The sequence below is a fragment of the Candida oxycetoniae genome (genome assembly GCF_023343755.2).
Source record: "Candida oxycetoniae strain CBS 10844 chromosome Unknown scaffold6, whole genome shotgun sequence".
In the NCBI taxonomy this organism is placed as follows: domain Eukaryota; kingdom Fungi; phylum Ascomycota; class Pichiomycetes; order Serinales; family Debaryomycetaceae; genus Lodderomyces; species Lodderomyces oxycetoniae.
Window position 1 is genome coordinate 322,354 of NW_026055365.1, and position 19,291 is coordinate 341,644.

At 38.9% G+C, this 19,291-nt stretch overlaps 7 protein-coding genes across 7 annotated transcripts; 3 read left to right on the forward strand and 4 right to left on the reverse strand. All coding sequences in view use genetic code 12, as the record gives it.

The window, feature by feature from the left end:
• Positions 1-605: 605 nt before the first annotated feature.
• Positions 606-1,919, forward strand: PLC1 (phosphatidylinositol phospholipase C; the record flags this gene model as incomplete). The annotated part of the gene is made up of 1 exon (XM_049326642.1): positions 606-1,919. The coding sequence occupies one exon, from the start codon at positions 606-608 to the stop codon at positions 1,917-1,919; it is 1,314 nt and encodes a 437-aa protein (XP_049182316.1).
• Positions 1,920-2,056: 137 nt separating this feature from the next.
• Positions 2,057-3,250, reverse strand: ENP1 (snoRNA-binding rRNA-processing protein; the record flags this gene model as incomplete). The annotated part of the gene is made up of 1 exon (XM_049326643.1): positions 2,057-3,250. One exon carries the CDS (start codon positions 3,248-3,250, stop codon positions 2,057-2,059), a length of 1,194 nt encoding a protein of 397 aa, XP_049182317.1.
• Positions 3,251-4,201: 951 nt separating this feature from the next.
• On the reverse strand, positions 4,202-4,864 carry KGF56_000705 (uncharacterized protein; the record flags this gene model as incomplete). The annotated part of the gene is made up of 1 exon (XM_049326644.1): positions 4,202-4,864. The coding sequence occupies one exon, from the start codon at positions 4,862-4,864 to the stop codon at positions 4,202-4,204; it is 663 nt and encodes a 220-aa protein (XP_049182318.1).
• Positions 4,865-7,090: 2,226 nt separating this feature from the next.
• On the forward strand, positions 7,091-8,542 carry NUC2 (Nuc2p; the record flags this gene model as incomplete). The annotated part of the gene is made up of 1 exon (XM_049326645.1): positions 7,091-8,542. The coding sequence occupies one exon, from the start codon at positions 7,091-7,093 to the stop codon at positions 8,540-8,542; it is 1,452 nt and encodes a 483-aa protein (XP_049182319.1).
• A 79-nt stretch (positions 8,543-8,621) lies between these two features.
• KGF56_000707 (uncharacterized protein) lies at positions 8,622-9,527 on the reverse strand (the record flags this gene model as incomplete). Its single annotated transcript, XM_049326646.1, has 1 exon — positions 8,622-9,527. One exon carries the CDS (start codon positions 9,525-9,527, stop codon positions 8,622-8,624), a length of 906 nt encoding a protein of 301 aa, XP_049182320.1.
• Positions 9,528-12,628: 3,101 nt separating this feature from the next.
• On the forward strand, positions 12,629-13,351 carry CDC34 (SCF E2 ubiquitin-protein ligase catalytic subunit; the record flags this gene model as incomplete). The annotated part of the gene is made up of 1 exon (XM_049326647.1): positions 12,629-13,351. The coding sequence occupies one exon, from the start codon at positions 12,629-12,631 to the stop codon at positions 13,349-13,351; it is 723 nt and encodes a 240-aa protein (XP_049182321.1).
• A 603-nt stretch (positions 13,352-13,954) lies between these two features.
• Positions 13,955-18,164, reverse strand: KGF56_000709 (pheromone-regulated protein; the record flags this gene model as incomplete). The annotated part of the gene is made up of 2 exons (XM_049326648.1): positions 13,955-14,423; positions 14,866-18,164. The coding sequence occupies 2 exons, from the start codon at positions 18,162-18,164 to the stop codon at positions 13,955-13,957; spliced, it is 3,768 nt and encodes a 1,255-aa protein (XP_049182322.1).
• Between the last annotated feature and the right edge of the window lie 1,127 nt (positions 18,165-19,291).

Here is a 19,291-nt window from a genome sequence, read left to right on the forward strand (position 1 = left end):
AGAGCGAGATAGTAGAGCCATACTCAGTAGCTTGTTACAACACTATCAAGCAGAGCGAGATAGTAGAGCCATACTCAGTAGCTTGTTACAACACTATCAAGCAGAGCGAGATAGTGTCGATAGCGTTGGTGTATTGGTGTAGTCTGTGTGCTCCACTATCTCGCTTCGCTCGATAGTGTCTGGTGTAGTCTGTGTGCTCCACTATCTCGCTTCGCTCGATAGTGTCGATGTGTTTACAAATGTAGTTTTGAATTTGAAATTAGAGTTAGATGCCAAGCCCAGTAAGGACTCGACTATAAAAGCCTACAAAAGAGGGCTTCGAGGACAGTTAATTTAATGCAACGTATGCGTGAACTAAAATCGCCGTACCGCTTTTCCGCTTATCCTCATCCCTCACCCTTCTCCTTCCTCCCCCTACCCCTTTACCCCGACCAAGCTTATAGGTCGACTTGGTATCATTGTCAACGGGGTTTGATTTCTATTTCTGATTATTTTTTCTACTCGTTGTATAAAAAAAAACCTATTGGAGTAGAAATGAAAAGTTTATGTTCAAACCCCAACATATAAAGGGCGGCGGGGATTCATGTGGAGACCCATTTAGTCGCATGAATTACCCATTAAACTGCTATTATATAGCCTCGAGTCATAATACATACCTTCTTGGAAGACAAGTTGCTGGAGAGTCTTCAATTGAAGGGTACAAGCGGGCATTACAAAGAGGGTGCAGGTGTGTTGAGATTGATGTTTGGGGTGATAATGACGAGCCTATTGTGAACCACGGCTTGACTTTCACTAAAGGAAGTATCAAATTTGAACGGGTTATTGAGTATTTGAAGGAAAATGCGTTTGTTGCTACGCCGTACCCCTTGGTGCTATCGTTAGAGATCAATGCTTCTAGCGTTGCTCAAAAGGCGGTGGTTAGGATATTGAAGCAAGTATTGGGTCGAGATATGGTTACTGAGCAGCTTATCGAAGGCGCTATTTTGCCGTCTCCCGAGAAATTGAAATACAAGTTTATTATCAAAGTAAAGAAAACGAGCCCGTTTCAAGGGTTGGTTGAAACTGAGGATGGAAGCTATACATCGACTACAACTACGTCATGTGATGATAGTGGTCTGAACAGCTTAAGCATTCGTCGTAGTACCTTGAACATCATCGATTCGTTGAGCGAGCTTGGCGTATACATGCAAGGCATCAAGTTTAGGAATTTTTCATTACCTGAGTCTAAGCTATATAATCACTGCTTTTCGCTAAGTGAAAAAACTATTAATAAAATGATCAAGGACGAAGTTAAAAGAACAAGTTTAAATAAACATAATAGAAAGTATTTCCTTCGAGTCTACCCATCGAAATTTCGGCTAAAGTCCTCGAATTTCAATCCAATAAAGTATTGGGAATTGGGAGTACAGATGGTGGCAACAAATTGGCAGACTTATGACCTCGGGCAACAGATCAACGAAGCCATGTTTGCAAATGAAGGATATGTTTTGAAACCGGAGCATTTGAGAAAACCGATAATCAGGAGTTCAAAGTATTATAGTTTAGAGCCGCCAAAACCGAAAAATATTCAGTTTAGGATAGAAATAATAAGTGGCCATGAGTTACCTGTTATGAATCCTTCAGTTTCATTTGAAATATTTGGCTCTGACTCGGTGAAGGCACTGGGGAAGACAAGCATTGTAATGGACCCTGTATGGAATGAAATATTTAATGGCGAATTCACTGGTTATGAAGATTTCTCATTTCTTAGATTTGCAGTTTATTCCAATTTGGAAAAACAAGATATATATGGACTAGTTGTTGTGAAGTTGGACAGTATCAAGCTGGAGTATGAGAAACTTTACTTGAATGACCAATTTGGACAAAAAACGAACTCCTTCTTGTTTGTCAAGATGGGGTACGAAGTATGTAATGACTAATGAGTAGTATGATGAGATGAAAACATAAATAAGAACTCTGAATAAGCATATCTTTTCCTGTGTAGAATTGCTCTAAAAGAAGAAGAAGAAGAAGAAGAAGAAGAAGAAGAAGAAAAAAGGACACATGTTTACCTATTCTATATAACCATTTTGGTATTGTCCCCACTAGTCAATCTTGGTTTTCCAGCTAACAATTCTCGTCTTATTTCAGGTCCTATAGCATGATGGAACCTCTGTCTAACTGTTTCCAATAAGAAGTCCCTTTGATCATCTGTTATATCGTTTTTGTACCTTTGAGCAAATGCCAAAAACGCCTTGTGCCATACCACTGGCATCGGCTCTTTTTCCTCATTATCGTTTCTAAACCTCATAAAGTAAAAAACCAAATCGTCTAAAGCTTGATATGGTAATGCGTATTTTTTCTCAATAAGAACTCTAATGAAAACAGTAGTGGCTGGAGAGTAGTCCCTTTGAAGTAGTTGAGAAAGGGCAACTGATGAATGTAAGACAGGTACTGAAACTTTGGCCAATACCGAAGCAGCAATTGTTGCTTCTCTCACTGTACAATGTCCATCAACAAGTGGTAACAAGAATCCCTTAAAGAATGCCCCTGGTTTGTATAACGACTTTTTCAATGCCCTATAAAGATGGTAATTTAAAGAATGGTCCTCAGATTCTTCAATACTAGTTCTAAACTTTTCCAAAAGGACTAACTGGATAAACTTTTGTGCTTCGTTAGCTTGTAAATTGGATACAAATAGTTTTGTTGCTTCATATGTAGCATGTGGAGTCCAATCCCAAGGACAAGTAATAAACAAGACTTGTTCCCAGTTATTTAGCGAAGGAAGAATCGAAAAAATCTTTGGCAATTTCCCAGATTTATAAGTTGATAATATTACGGCAAGTTTCCTATAAGCAAGCAACACCTTTTCAGGAACTGGAGCTGGTTCCGCCTCTTTTTCTTCTATTTCCTTTTGTTGTAGTTTTGAGTTTAGTTTTTGCATAATGAGTTCTCCAAGATTGCGTGATTCTTGTTGACCATATTCTTGTTCGTACTCTGCCTCGTCAATCTCTATTTCCTCATATTCCTCTTCTTCTTCATCCTCCTCCTCCTCTTCTTCTTCTTCTTCTTCGTCTTCGTCTTCTTCTTCGTCATCCCCTTCTCCTTGCTGAAAAGGGCGGTCCTTTTTCTGATTCAAATTTAACTCTTCTTCTTCCTCATCTTCTGCAAGCAAATGCTGTAATTTTTGTATATTAACGATTTTAACATCGGATCCCGTTGGTTTAAGAGGATTATGTCGTTCGGTCTTTCTCTGAGCAACTTTACCCATTTTATCAATGCTTGTTATACTACAATTTTGTCTAAGAAGCCTTATCACAAGATCACCAATCTTTTGGTCATCGGCATCTCATCTCATCTCATCTCCAAAAAAAAAAAAAAAAAGAAAAAAAAATTTAAACCGCAGACGAATTGAAAAAAGAAAGTCCATTAAGGAGACGTGTGTTACTTACAGAAAGAATGGTGTAAAAGTGAGTAGGTTTATACTATCAGAGAGGCAACTTCAAGGGACTAGTAAATACCTCTCTTTGTGAAAAGCTAAATGTTTTTTGAACCACAATACTTTTTCAATTTATGAATCTTGTCAGGAGTTCTAGGTAATTGGTTGAATAAGAAATAGTGTGCGGCTTGAAAAAAGGTCAATCTCAATGAGACACTATCGAGCTAACAATACTAACAATACTATCGAGCAGAGCGAGATAGTGTTGTATTGAGCTAGTCTTTGTATTAAGCTAGTTTTTGTATTAAGCTAGTTAGTACTGTTCCACTAGTTATAGTTGAAGAAACGTGAGAAATAATAATACTTTAATGGATACATAGCTAATAATACAAATATAGTACAGTATAAAGAGGCTTTTTTACAAGATCAAGGCACAAGACAGGTACAAGGTGGTACTGGTGGTGGTGAAGATCTAATTTCTTGCTGTGTGCTCCACTATCGATGGCACTAGGCGACACTAGGGAGCGAAGCAAGCTAGTGGAGCAGCACTTTGTAGCAGCACTGTCTGACAACCGACACTGACAACCGACACTATCGAGCAGAGCGATGGTGTCGGTGGCAGCTAGTGTCGATAGTGTCGGTGGCAGCTAGTGTCGATAGTGTCGGTGGCAGCTAGTGTCGATAGTGTCGGTGGCAGCTAGTGTCGATAGTGTCGGTGGCAGCTAGTGTGCTCCACTATCTCGCTCTGCTCGATAGTGAAAAGTGTTGCTATTTATCCTCTTTTCACAGCATCACTTCGTCCTCTTCATCATTAGAATACCCACAATCAAGTTCGGTCATTCCAAAGTAGTTCTCATGTTCTTGACAAAACTGTTCTTGCTGTGGCAGTTTCTGCTTCAATGGCAGCGAGGAATATCCGTCTACTACATATCCTTCTACTTCAGCACTTGGACTTAGGTTCATACGCGTAATGTTACCGCTATTGCTGTTGTTGAAGCTACTTTTGCGTGACACATATGACACACTATTATTACCCTTTTGTTGTGACTGCTGGTTTAGTTGTTGCGGCGGTGGTTGCTGTTGGTACAAGGACTGTGGAGTATTTGGAGTAGAGTAAATTTTTTCAACACTTTGCGACCTAAATGAATAATCGTCAAAACCGCAATCTTCGAATTTTGTCATTGTTTCATTGGTAATAGGATCAACAAACTGCCTTATAGAGCCCCAAGGAGTTATTTTAACTAAACCACCATCTGGATGTATAAACTGTGGCCATTCTGGATTGGAATTCATCAAGTCTTCTGTTGTTAGACTTTTGATTTTTTTGTAATCCCCGTCGAAATCCTCGTTTTTACGTTTGGAATGAGTAAAAGTAAAAGAGTTGACTCCAGATGGTGGTGCTGGTGGTGGTGCTGGTGGTGGTGGTGTTAATGTATCTTTATTCATTGGTTGTGCCAGTGTTGTACAGTCTGTATTAATTGATTCTAGGAGTAGTTGGAGCTCTTTGCAAGTAGTAATGAGGAATGAGGAATGGGGAATGGGTGAAGGTTAATGGGTAATAGATTGTGAGTATAACGGGTAACAGATAAATGAAAAAAAAAATAAAAAGTCAAGTTAGAGTAGAGTCTAGAAAAGTTGTAGCCTAAAAAAGTTGTGGGCTCCAAAAGTTGTGGGCTCGAATTTTATTGAAAAATTACTTTTAGAGATTCACGCTACAAAGTGTAAGTTACTGGCTAAAGTAAACTACTGCCCGCCACTTGCTTGTACTTATTGAGCTAAAACATTCAAGGAAGGAAGATGTTTTGTACAATAAAGAAGAATTTTTCAGTCGCATATAAGTTGTATACAGGAATACATCTCTACTACCCACTCGGGTGAGATGGAATGTAACTAAAATATGGCTAGAGCTGGAGTCAAAAAAAAGTGGCGTTTGAGTAAGAGCTGAAGTTGGAGCTGGGGTAAGATGTAGAGTTGGAGATGGAGGCTCAGTCAAATGTAGCTTCAGCTAGAACTGGGGAGGGGGGGAGGGGAGCACACTATAATACTGCTCCACTAGCTCGCTTCGCTCCCTAGTGTGGCTAGTATCAAAGAAATTTTCAGATATACTTTCAACTGTCATTAACCATCTATGCTACTACTAATACCAAGAAGAATATTATGGTAGATGTTTCAAGAGAGGCTAATAGTATAGAGTAGAAGCCTTTTTCAAACGGCAGTCCATATACAATAAAATATGATAAACTACTTTGCATTATGATAATAACGCTTTTCTTTTTTTTTTTTTCTTTTTTTCCTTTCTCGTTTTATAGCTAGCCCCTCTCAAGATTGCTATTTCCGACCTACCCTCGATTTATTTTTCTACAACATTAACAATTAACTTAGACCGTATTTGCTGATACCGAATTGTTCATACCGTATTTGCTGATACCGTATTTGTTGATACCGAATTGCTCATACCGAATTGCATACCGAATTGCTCATACCGAATTTGCTTTTCGGTATGAACAAATAATATATTTTCAACCCTGTGTGTGAGATAGTGGAACAACACTTTGTAACTTGGTCTTTCAACTGGCGAGCCTAGCGAGATTCGCATAGAAATAATCAATAAATTTAAATTTCTTTATAATAAAAATCAATCTAGTCAATGCTGCTCCACTATCTCGCTACGCTCGATAGTGTCGGTATAGTCAGTCTAGTCAATGCTGCTCCACTATCTCGCTACGCTCGATAGTGTCGGTATAGTCTGTCTAGTCAATGTTGCTCCACTATCTCGCTACGCTCGATAGTGTCGGTATAGTCAGTCTAGTCAATGCTGCTCCATTATCTCGCTACGCTCGATAGTGTCGGTATAGTCAGTCTAGTCAATGTTACTCCACTATCTCGCTACGCTCGATAGTGTCTTACGCGTATGCCAAAAAAAATAATCAATAGACGTGTAGCAAATCGGCATTAAAAGCTCTGAAAAAGACATGAATTTTAATATTATTCCTCTACAAAAAACCATATTAGGAACCAATTTCCCTTTTCACGTGGAACGCGGAAAGACATGCTAAAATCACACCGCAAAATAATATCCATTTCACGTGATGTATGGAATAATATCCGGGTGTAAAGGCATTTTGGGAAATAATATCCCTTTCACGTGATGTACGGAAAGATATGTTTAAACCATATTAGGAAACAATTTTTTTTCCACCATTGCTTATGAGTAGATAAATAAAGATGGTACACAAAACAACCAGCTACTCAGTGTTGGTGGCAGCTAGTGTTGCTCCGCTATCTCGCTCTGCTCAATAATGTCAGAGTTAGTGCCCATAGCGTCGGTGGCAGCTAGTGTTGCTCCATTATCTCGCTCTGCTAGATAGTACATAGAGGGGTCGTGCATTCATGCGAGTTTGTTCACAGCCAATAGAAGAAATTGATTTCTGTATTACCTCAAGATGCTACCAAATGGTGTCTCGAAAATTGAAAGTGAAAAAAAAAAAAAAAGAAAAGGAAGCGCTGTTTTAGAACCAATAAGTAAGTAAGGAATTTTAAATAGGGTTCAAGGTAATTGAAACAAGGCATATCATTTTTTTAAAGACAAGTACACAAGTATTGAGAAGACTTGAGGTTCCCCTCTTTTATTGCATAGCTTATATATCCCCTTGTTACTTTTCCCCCTTCCAGATGTTGAGAGCATCTTTGAGAATAAGGGCGGCTAGGACCCCGGTTCTTGCCTTGCGATCTTCATTTAGATATTATCTGGCACTGGCACCTTCATCTTCCTCTGCGGCAACAAAAGCACAAGAACCTACCACTGCCAACGCATTGACCCCCTTGGGAAGACCGGCTCAGAAATATTCTAACCCTCTGGTACAATTTGGTCCAACAACCTTTACGGAAGTACTTGATGAAGTCAATATTACGTGGGACACATCAGATGATCCAGATAAAGTATCTAAACAAAACACCAAGATTCGTCATTTCACGATAAATTTCGGGCCTCAGCATCCAGCAGCGCATGGTGTCTTGCGGTTGATTTTGGAATTGCACGGTGAAGAGATTGTTCGTGGTGATCCTCATGTTGGTTTATTGCATCGAGGTACTGAGAAATTGATTGAGACAAAGACTTATATGCAAGCATTACCTTATTTCGATCGATTGGACTATGTGTCAATGATGACCAACGAGCAGGTTTTTGCATTGGCTGTTGAGAAATTATTAAATGTTGAAGTGCCATTGAGAGCCAAATATATACGTACATTGTTTGCAGAAATTACAAGGATATTGAATCACTGTATGTCTGTTTTAACCCATATTATGGATGTCGGTGGATTAACTCCTTTTTTGTGGGGATTCGAAGAGCGTGAAAAGTTGATGGAGTTTTACGAACGTGTTTCTGGTGCAAGATTACATTCTGCATATGTTAGACCAGGTGGTGTTTCTCAAGATTTGCCCTCTGGGTTATTAGACGATATATATATGTGGGCTACTCAATTTGGTGATAGGATTGATGAAATCGAAGAGTTGTGCACTGATAATCGTATTTGGAAAGAACGTACTATTGGAGTAGGTGTTGTTTCTGCAGATGACGCATTAAACTATTCATTATCCGGACCAATGTTGAGAGGTTCAGGTGTACCATTTGACATTAGAAAATCACAACCATATGATGCATATGACCTAGTGGATTTCGATGTCGCAGTGGGACTCAATGGCGATTGTTATGATCGTTATTTGATTAGAATGGTTGAGTTCCGTCAATCTTTACGAATTATATTTCAATGTATAAATGATATGCCTCAGGGGCCAGTCAAGGTTGAAGACTACAAGATATCACCACCATCTAGATCTATTATGAAGGAAGATATGGAAGCGTTGATTCATCATTTCCTTTTATTTACAAAGGGGTATGCAGTACCTCCAGGTGAAACATATACTGCCATCGAGGCACCAAAGGGAGAAATGGGAGTATACGTGGTGAGTGATGGAAGTGAGAGACCTTATAGGTGTAAAATCAGAACTCCTGGTTTTGCACATTTGGGTGCTTTTGATCATATTGCCAGAGGAGAGTTATTGGCAGATGCCGTTGCAATTATTGGTTCTATGGATTTAGTGTTTGGAGAAATTGATCGTTAAAGAAGGATAACAGGAAAGAGGTTTCAAGAAGGCGGAGGGATGGAGCGTACAGGGAAGAAGATCAATGGGGAGGAGGAAGTTAAAAGATTACTTTATATAGAAGGTATAAGGAAGTACTAGCTCCTAATGCAGCAAAGACTTTAAACATTGAACCCTCGTTATCGTGATTTGTTGGTTTTTGATACAAGTTCAGGTATGCGCTTGCCCCTTGGTATGTTGAAGAAGCACCATATTTCACGTTTGAATAATTACCACCACCACCACTACTACTACTACTACTACTATTGCTTCCACCACTCTCATTTTTCAACATGTTAACATGTCTTAATAAATGTTTAGTTTTCAATTCTTCCGAAACGGTTTCTCCAGATTTACTCAATTGACTTAAAATCCTATCTCTGGTATTTCGATCTATATGTTTCTCAATTATTCTTTGTTCAAACTTTAGATTTCTATTCAAGTGTTTATCATAATCAAAGTGAGGCACATCATATTTATCACCATAGTTTATGTGTCTCCCTGAGAATTTCGAGTGATTTGTGTCGTGTGGAGTATTGTGGTAGCGGATCTTGTGGCGTTTCGTATTCAACCCGGAAGCATTCATCGGCAGTCCGCTTCTTGAATAGTACTTGGCCTCTCCATAATACTTGTTATACTCTGCGTTTTCTTCTCGTCGTTGAAAAGAGAAACCTCTATGTGAGTTGTGAATAGACTGGTCATATTCTCTCTTACGTTTTACATCTTTCAAGACGTCGTACGCATTTGCCATAGCCGTGAACTTTATAGCATTTGCCTTTTTGGCCTCATCATCTAAATGTTGGTTTAAATCGGGATGGTATTCTTTGGATAGTTTTTTGAACTGGAGTTTTATCTCCTTTATGCTGGCATTTATGGGGACACCAAGTAGTTGATAGTGAGTCTGAGATGAAGAGAAGGAGGAGGGAACGGCGGCGGAGGAAGCTAGATGTCGTATTGGCTGGAACATAACGACGAAAACTAAGTCTCTTTGCCTAATCTTTATCTGTTTTTACCTGATATTTACCTCTTCAACCTGATGTTTACCTCTGCTTTACCTGTTTTATTTATTGCTTATCTCTGCTTTACCTATTGCTCACCTGTTTTTGTACTATTTTCATAGACCTGGTGCATATATATATATATATATATATATATCACAGGGGTATCGGAAAAGAACGAGTTTTTTACCGAGTTGTAATTTCTACACAGGTCTAGTTACAACATCTAGTCTATAATATTGTTTAGTCTCGTTGCTATGGGGGTTTTCTGATTTCATTAAAGGCTTACTGGTTAGTACCTAGCGCTACCGTGCGTTCATATGAGGTCCCAAAGCGAAAATCGGAGATTGCAAAATAAAGTGATGTTATTTGAAAAGGGTTCAAATTAAGCCCAGCGACACTAGGGAGCAAAGCGAGCTAGTGGAGCAGTATTGACTAGCTTATTACAACACTTTGTAACTGCTGCTAAAGCAGGTTTGGCTTTACTACACTAGGGAGCGGAGCGAGCTAGTGGAGCAGTATTGACGAATACTCACAGCTGGCTCAGCTGGCTCAATTTTTGTTTCAGGTATTGCACGATGATAGCTAGTCGGCGATAGCTACTTGGTTTTAGCTAGTCGGTGTTGCTCCACTCCCTAGTGTTGCAATCCCAATTAGGTAAGAGCTTTATTAATCCGATTCAGGATTTCTTTTTTTTTTTTTTTGCAACCGGAAAAACCATTAGATGGGTAGTCTACCACTTATAAATGTGTTTTATTTATAAGTGGTATAGTCTCAAGTTGTAGTTTGAAAAGGGTACTCTTTTAAATAGAGAATTTTTATAGATCCTTCGAAAATATATTGCCTACACACGCGTTTGATTCATTCTTTGTGGCAAGTGGTCACTATCGAGCGACACTATCGAGCGACATTATCGAGCGACACTATCGAGCGACACTATCGAGCGACACTATCGAGCGAAGCGAGATAGTGGAGCAGCTTTGACTACACTGGCTATTTACAAGGAATCTCTCTATCTACAATCTCTTCTCTCTATCTACAATCTCTTCTCACTTTTCTCTCTATCTACTCTTTCTATCGAATAGACTTGTTATACTCGTCTCTAGTCTAATCTTTTTTTTGCACCAATTTGACTTAAACTTGATGGTAGTAAATACTACTACCAACAAGGACTCTCTAGCCAGCCCTGTGACACTATGGACACTATCAAGCGACACTATCAAGCGACACTATCGAGCGACACTATCGAGCGAAGCGAGATAGTGGAGCAGCTTTGACTACACTGGCTATTTACAAGGAATCTCTCTATCTACAATCTCTTCTCTCTATCTACAATCTCTTCTCACTTTTCTCTCTATCTACTCTTTCTATCGAATAGACTTGTTATACTCGTCTCTAGTCTAATCTTTTTTTTGCACCAATTTGACTTAAACTTGATGGTAGTAAATACTACTACCAACAAGGACTCTCTAGCCAGCCCTGTGACACTATGGACACTATCAAGCGACACTATCAAGCGACACTATCGAGCGACACTATCGAGCGAAGCGAGATAGTGGAGCAGCTTTGACTACATTGGCTATTTACAAGGAATCTCTCTACACTCTCTTCTTCCTATCTACAATCTCTTTTTTCTCTATCTACAATCTCTCTTCTCTCTATCTAGCATTACAAGGACTCTCTCTATCAGTATTTACAAGGACTCTCTTTTTATTATTTACAAGGTCTCTCTCTATCTAGTATTAACAAAAACTCTCTCTATCTAGTTTCACTCGTCTAATCTCTTTCTATCTCGCTCCGCTCGATAGTAAACTCATCTAGTAAGTACTGCTCCACTCAATAGTAAACTCATCTAATAGATACTGCTTCACTAGCACGCTTCGCTCCCTAGTCTTTCTATCTCGCTCGGCTCGATAGTAGACTCATCTAATAAGTACTACACCACTAGCTCGCTCGGCTCGCCAGTGTCGCGCTCGTCTAGTACTGTTCCGCTCGATAGTAGACTCATTTAGTAAGTACCGCCCCACTACCTCGCTGCGCTCGCTAGTGTTATGCTCGCTAGTGTTGCGCTCGCTAGTGTCGCCCTCATCTAGTAAGTACTGTTCCGCTCGATAGTAGACTCATTTAGTAAGTAATGCCCCACTACCTCGCTTCGCTCGCTAGTGTCGCGCTCATCTAGTAAGTACCGCCCCACTACCTCGCTTCGCTCGGTAGTGTTGCGCTCGGTAGTGTTGCGCTCGGTAGTGTTGCGTTCGCTAGCGCTCGCTAGTCTCGCACCAGCAAAATAGTGACAAATAAAGGAGAAAAAATCCAGTTTTAATTAGAGCACCACTTTACTTCTTGATAAATCATCCAATAACCTTTAAACTACTAGGTATCCAGTTAAAAACATACATCTGAAAGGATCTTATCAGTAAATTAAACCAGTTTACACGACAAATATCACAAACTAAGAATAATCTCTATTGATACACTCTCCTACCATCAACACAGGTTACTAATCATCACCTTCAACAATAATACCCAACCTATTACAAAGTTTTTCTATTAAAGCTATAGAGGAGGAAGAAAAAAAAAAAAAAAAAGAAAAAAAAAAGTACCATATCAATACATCTTGATAGAGCTTGTTTCAAAATTAATATCACACCACCCTCATACTTTTAGCTGAAGAACGGTTACATCTGAAGAACGGTTACATCTGAAGTTACATCTGAGGTCACTACATCTCAAGTTATTCACTATATACTGCTGCTAAACCCACACCCCTTATTATCGTGCTTTGGGCTTGTTATTCTTTCCATCCAGGTTTTTTCCCTCCTGTTCATTTCTCATCTAGGCGGTATAAAGACCTTTTACCAAATTTTCTATACACGTGTCCCCAGCTAGTCACCAACAGGTTCTGCATTTTGTTCCCTTTACGATCTATAACGATACTATACCCATTCTCCGCCATTCTCCGCCATTTTTGACTTTTCCATAATCCCATAATCCCATTTTCACATAATCACATAATCACATTTTCCCGTCACATTTCTTTCTTTGCATATTATTCAATAGTCCCCCATTAATAATGAGTTCAAAGTCTGCTGCTGCTATTTTACAACGACAATTCAAAGACTTGACTGACCCCAAAAAGAGAATCCCATCATTTTTCATTGAATTAGATGACGATAACATCTTTCTCTGGAATATCGGTGTCATGGTATTGAACCCAGACTCTTTATATCATGGAGGGTATTTCAAAGGACAAATGAGATTCCCAAGTGATTTCCCTTTTAGCCCTCCATCGTTTAGATTCACACCTGCAATATATCATCCAAACATTTATAGAGATGGAAGATTATGTATATCGATTTTGCATCAAGGTGGCGATCCAACGAGCGATGAGCCAGAATCGGAAACTTGGTCACCGGCACAAACAGTTGAAAGCGTATTGATTTCGATTATTTCCTTATTAGATGATCCAAATGGTAATTCTCCAGCAAATATAGACGCCTCGGTGGAATTTAGAAAAAACTTTGAAGAGTATAAGAAAAAGGTACAAAAGGAAGTAGAGAGGTCTAAAAAGGATATTCCTCCGGATTTCATAATGCCCACCGATGAAGCAAATGCTTATGATAATCAACAGGCCAGAAATAAAGAAGCTATCGATGAACCGGTAGATGAGGATTTTTGGTATGACAGTGAGGAGGAAGAAAGTTTTGATGAGGAGAGTTTAATGGATCACGACGAAGACGAAGAGGAGGAGGAAGAGGAAGAAGAAGAACAAGATGAAGATGTTGATATCAAATAATCAAAAGAAAAAGAGCAAGATGAAGATGTTGATATCAAATAATCAAAAGAAAAAGAGCAAGATGAAGATGTTGATATCAAATAATCAACTGCAACTATTTTCTTTTCTTTCCAGCTTAGAAAGTGCATGACTTGAAGAAAAAACACACACAGTTACCTTAATTACATAGTCTAACATACACACACACTCATACCTTTCTTTTCCTTTCTCTCTCTCCACCTTTCCACCTTTCCATCATTCCATCACTCTCGCCCTCTCTTTAATATGAATGTGAAACTTGGCTAAAAATAGTTCAGCAGTAGGCTTTTCTACCTGTTCTCCAGGGATTTGGAGAACAGGTGCTATCCGGCGCCCAAAAAATATAAATTGAACCTTTACTTTTCAGTATATCTGTGTACCTCCTAATAAACTCTATAGTCAACAGATATTGGGGACTCGGTTTCCGTTTACAACAAAATGATGTATGGTATAAGCAATAGTAGGTGATAATGACTGGTGCAGCATTGACTATTGACACTAGTGACACTAATGACACTATCTCGCTCTGCTCGATAGTGATACACCTTCTTCCAAAAATGGTATAACAAATGAGACAACATTATTTTAGTGTTTCTCACCATATCCATTTAATCCTTCTCTTAAAGCATCCACTATACAATCAACTTTAACTTTAGCTATTGCATCTGCAAGATACTTATCCTTACCCTCTTTTACCTCGTGATTACTATCGCCATTTTCGTCTTCGTCTTGCTTATTTTCCGATTCCCCCCCCGTATCATAAAATAGGACAACATAAAATACAATAGGCTCGCTTACTACTTCATCTTCCTCTTTTCCTGTTTTAATCAAGGATTCCACATTACTACCTTCAGACTCCCCAGTAATATTGATCCCTTGTTTGTCACTGGGAGATGTTTCATCAACATGATTATTCAATACCAATCTCGAAATTATGCATTTTGTCCCTTGGAAATCAACCGTGTTCCATTCTTCGTCAGACGACAAGGTTGTATTATACGCTAGAAGCGAGTAGATCCGTAGCTGATCTGAATCGGGAGTAGAAGACGAGGATCTGGAATGGGATGTAATTGATATTAATGGATTTCCATGTTTCGATAATAAAGAAATAGATATCGCGCGAAATGACGTGGTTGGAGGTAGTGTCGTCGACGGGAGAGGGTCTAATGCTTTCTTCAAGAGCTTAGAGACTTGTCTTTGTTGTAACATGGCATTCAACTTCTCTTTCTGTACAGAGACTGAGATTTCAACTACTCGTTCTACGACTTTAGGTCTTTATCTTTGGTTTTTTTAAATTTTCAGTTTTTTTTTACCTCTAACAAAACCTTTTACACTTTTCAATCTCTATATCAAGTCCTTTTGAACTTTTCCATTTCTATCTAAACCTTGTATACTTTTCCATTTCTATAAAATAAATAATAAACTTCTATCAAAACTCAAACCCATCATTTCTCATCTCATCAGAACACAAACCCCCCCTCCCCTAAAGTGTGAACAAACCGGTTCTTTTTTTACCAAATGGATATACAACTAGCGCTGCAGCAAATAATCCAACACTAATACCAATTGACACTTCAACCATCGTAGCACCAAAACTCAATGAACTCGTATTATTTTCAACTTCGGTTGTGGTTCCATTCCTGTTATTTATTTTGTCCGCTTGTTGTAGACCCGATATTAACGAACCCTTTGATGCAATACCAGAAGGAACTTGCACAAATATAGCCGGTAACATTGCTGAAACGGCCATACCTTTCCATACTCTTGAGTATAAATTCCCCAAAACTCCAATAATGAAAGCACCAATACACGAGGTGAATTCAGTAACGGTTGAAAAATGTTTTCCAGCAAAATAAGTTGCCACATAACTTGCCGCGGTAATAACTATCATTACTGGTAATTGTCTCCACTTTGCTTGGTTTATTAATGCAAGCATAACTGCAAATAACGGAACAAAAATAATTCTAAACTTATCATTTACTGTGTGGCCTGGTAGACAAGAGTTTTGTGACGTTGCATTATGGTCGACCCACCCGTATAGTGCGGCTCCTAATGTTATACCAAACCCGAGAAACAACGAGTATATGATTGCATAAAACATACGAACTGATCCAGCAACCAAGTTTCTCGACTGTAATTCCAATGAACCACATAAAATAATATATCCAGGTAAGATTAATGCTAGGGCGCCCTGCGTAATGGCACTAAAACAAAACAAATTACCCGATCTGATAGATCCAATACCTCTGGATACAAATGCAACAACAATTGCAGCAGAAACTTCAAAAACATTGGAGTACAAATTGGATTTTGAACTAAGGAAAAATTGCAAATATCCAACACATAATCCAAGACCAAATGATATAGGCAAATCTATCCATCCACCTTGAAAGGCAAAGGGAGTCACTGCAAGTGATCCCAACCCATAGAATAAAACACACATCCAAGGTGAATACCTGTTTGGCGATTTTAGCAAGTCATCCAATTTTTTAGAAGCTTCTTCAACACCAATCAAATCGTGAATCACTGCTTTGTAAATTCTATGCATATCTGTCAATTTACCCAAATTCAAACCTTGCGCACATCTCACCAAATGCACTTCCGATGTACGTGTTGCTGCATCACCAAATGAAACCAACATACAACCAGGAAAATACATAAACTGTCCATCAATTTCCAATACTCGGCTTGTCATTATCAAGTACTCCTCCAAACGATGCGTTGGAGCACCAAATAACATCAAAGCACGACACATATTCATTATGAATCGTTGGCTTTGTAGAATATCTGCAATGTGCACAGTTATTCTTAATCTTTCGGCACGTTGCTTATTTCTTAATTTCTTTTTCATTTTCCCACCTGCATTTTCCATCTTTTTAGGCATCTTGGGTTTAGCATTTTGGAAAGAGGGCAAATGACTATGTATATCTGGTTTTGTTGAATCGCGAGCATCCAGATTATCGTCATCGTCAATATCACTGTCATCCACTTTAGGTAGTGGCTTATCGATACCTTTATTTGCATATTCATTACTCTTTAACTTGGATGCTGCTTTGTGGAATATTTTCTTTGAAACGTTGGGAGCGTCCACAACTCCACTGTTCACTCCTGCTTCTATGCTTTTCTTTCCAAATTTGAGTCCTGACTTGATACCCAGTTTCAACTTGGTAATGTCCAAATGCAGTGTTGCTCTTTTATTATCCTCTTCATAGCTATTTTCGTCCGAATGCAAAGTGTGACTATCTGATGTGGTCAACGAACTAGCTGATTTGGTTTCCTGAGGATTTTGATACAACTTTAACAATGAAGATAAAACACCTGCTTGAACTTGCTTAGGTCTTGCCACGTATTCTCCCTCAAGATCCTTCCAGTAATTACCTTCCTCATCATTGTAGATCCCTTCATTTTTTTCTCCACGCAAATATATATCGGGGTTTGGTGCATAAAATAAATTCTGTCTTTTTTTACGTTCTTTGGATTTGCGCTTTTTCTCGTCATCGTCATCGTTGTCATTATCGCTATTGCCATTATCATCCAGGGTACTTTTCTTGTTTCCTTTCTCATCATCCAACAACTTTTCAAAGGAGCTGCCACTAGGTGTGATATTTGTTCCGTTATTGTTATTATTATTGTTATTATTGGTAGTAGTAGTAGTAGAAGTAGTGCCAGAATTAGTACTAACTGTATCCAATACGTGACCAGGTAAATGCTGACGAATCAATTGCTTAGCTTCCTCGCTCAAATCCTCGAAATTTGCAATTGGTTTCATTTCAATTGCATCTCTATCGTTTTCACTCTCAGCAAAACCAACTTTTTTCTCCTCATCTATAGCTTCCAACGACGCATCAGAAGCTCGCGAAGCTCCTGGCGTCAAACCTCCACCGCTGATTCCACCATGACCAATATTGAAGACCCTACCAAGAAATGTATCACTGTGACCAATATCTTGATGAATATCATCTGAAGGGAATCTATCAACAAGTGACATTTTCCGAAGTATACCTTTAATGCCCCCAGAGGACAGTTCCTTATCATTTTTCTTGCTTTCACTGGTTTCATTTGATTTACGAGAATTGAGTGAGGGAAAAGTCTCATCATGTAAGCTGCTAGACGATTCTTTTGATTTTCGTCGTGGAAAAGTATTCCTCTCCAGCGAAGGAGAAGAAGAAAAGCGAGGCTGAGGGTTATGATGATGTTGACCATGATGATGATGATGATGATCATCATCATCATCATACTGTTCATTCTTGGCTGATTCATCGTCAGAGGAATCAGTCTGATACACTTGTTCAGGAGGAGGAGGAAGCCGGTTGGGATGCGTGTGCGTTTGGAAATCTGTGTTTTTTCGGTTATCATTATCATTATCATCACCATCATCCTCATTGCTGATTTCATCACTCTCATCACTACTGTCTTGCATGCTCTGTTGGTTTTTTTTAATGTTTTCTTGATCAAATGTGAAATGGGGCAAGATTTCTACCCCCATCAGTTGTTTTCCCGGTGTAAATTCATCTGTGTCATCTGAATCATCCTCGGTATCTGAAGCTCTTGACGACCCCATTGAAAACCTTAGATCCTTAGGTGTGTAAGAGTCTGCAAATCTAGCATTCTTTTTTGGGTTCAACTTTGTAACTTTTGCAAAATTTGAAGTAGCCTTGTTCAATTTGATATTGTCTCTTTTATGTTTACGGGCCTTGTTCAAATCTAGATAATGTTGGGGTAGCTGGATGCGGAATCGGTGTTGCGAGTCACGGAAACTCTCTTCATCGCTAGATGAGGAGTATTCGTTTGACATATCAACTGTGAATTAGGACTCTATCTAGTTGAATATGCTATTATCAAATGCTATTTTTAAAGAATATGCCAACTATCGAGCAGAGCGAGGATGGTTTTGATAGTATGGCTACAAATTGTTGTTGAATATGCTGTCTCTAGAGTTGAGAGCAATTATGGTTAAAGGTTTCTCTTATATAGTGTATATCATCAGTTTATATAGTGTAAAAAGCAATATAAATACAATATACCAACTCACCTATTCATTAGGTCAAATCTCTTATAAAAACGCAAATATATGAAAGGAGAGTTTTCCATTCTTTTTTTTTTCTTCTTTATGTAACTCTCTAATGAGTTGTAGGATCTGAAATTAGAATGTACATATTTATGATGCAATGTAACAGATTTGGGGGATGCCAATCTTTGTGCTTGGGGGGGGGGGGGAAGGAGAAAAAAATGGGCGGAGATGGCGGGTGTTTCAGGTGGGCAGGTAGTATGGTAGCTTGCGACAAAATGATGTAATTGCAGTTACATTTAGAGAGACTAGACGAGTGAAACGAGTCTAGTCAATACTATTGAGTAGAGAGAGAGATCAACACTATCGAGAGAGATAGATCAACACTCACATATATATTTAAATAAAAGATTTCTATAAATGTTCCTTCCCCCTTGCTCTCCTTTGGTCTCCTTTATCCAGTCTCCTTTGCTCCTTTCATTCTAAAAGCTTTTTTCCTCAAACAATAACGAAAAAAAGAAATACAAAGGTGGCGTTTTATTTTTGGCAGTACTTTCGACACTATCGAGCGAAGCGAGATAGTGGAGAGAGACTAGACAAGTGAAACGAGTCTAGTCGATAGTAGATAGGTCAAAACTATCGACACTTTCGACACTATCGAGCGAAGCGAGATAGTGGAGAGAGACTAGACAAGTGAAACGAGTCTAGTCGATAGTAGATTGATCAATATTATCTCGCTCTGCTCGATAGTGGAGCACTCACATATTTATTTAAATAGAATATTAATAAAAGTGCTCCTTGTAGGAGACACTATGGAGCAGAGCGACATCATCAAGCAGAGCGAGATAGTGGAGCACACTAGTTGCCACTGATACTATCGACACTAACGAGCAACACTCAAAAGCTTGTTACAA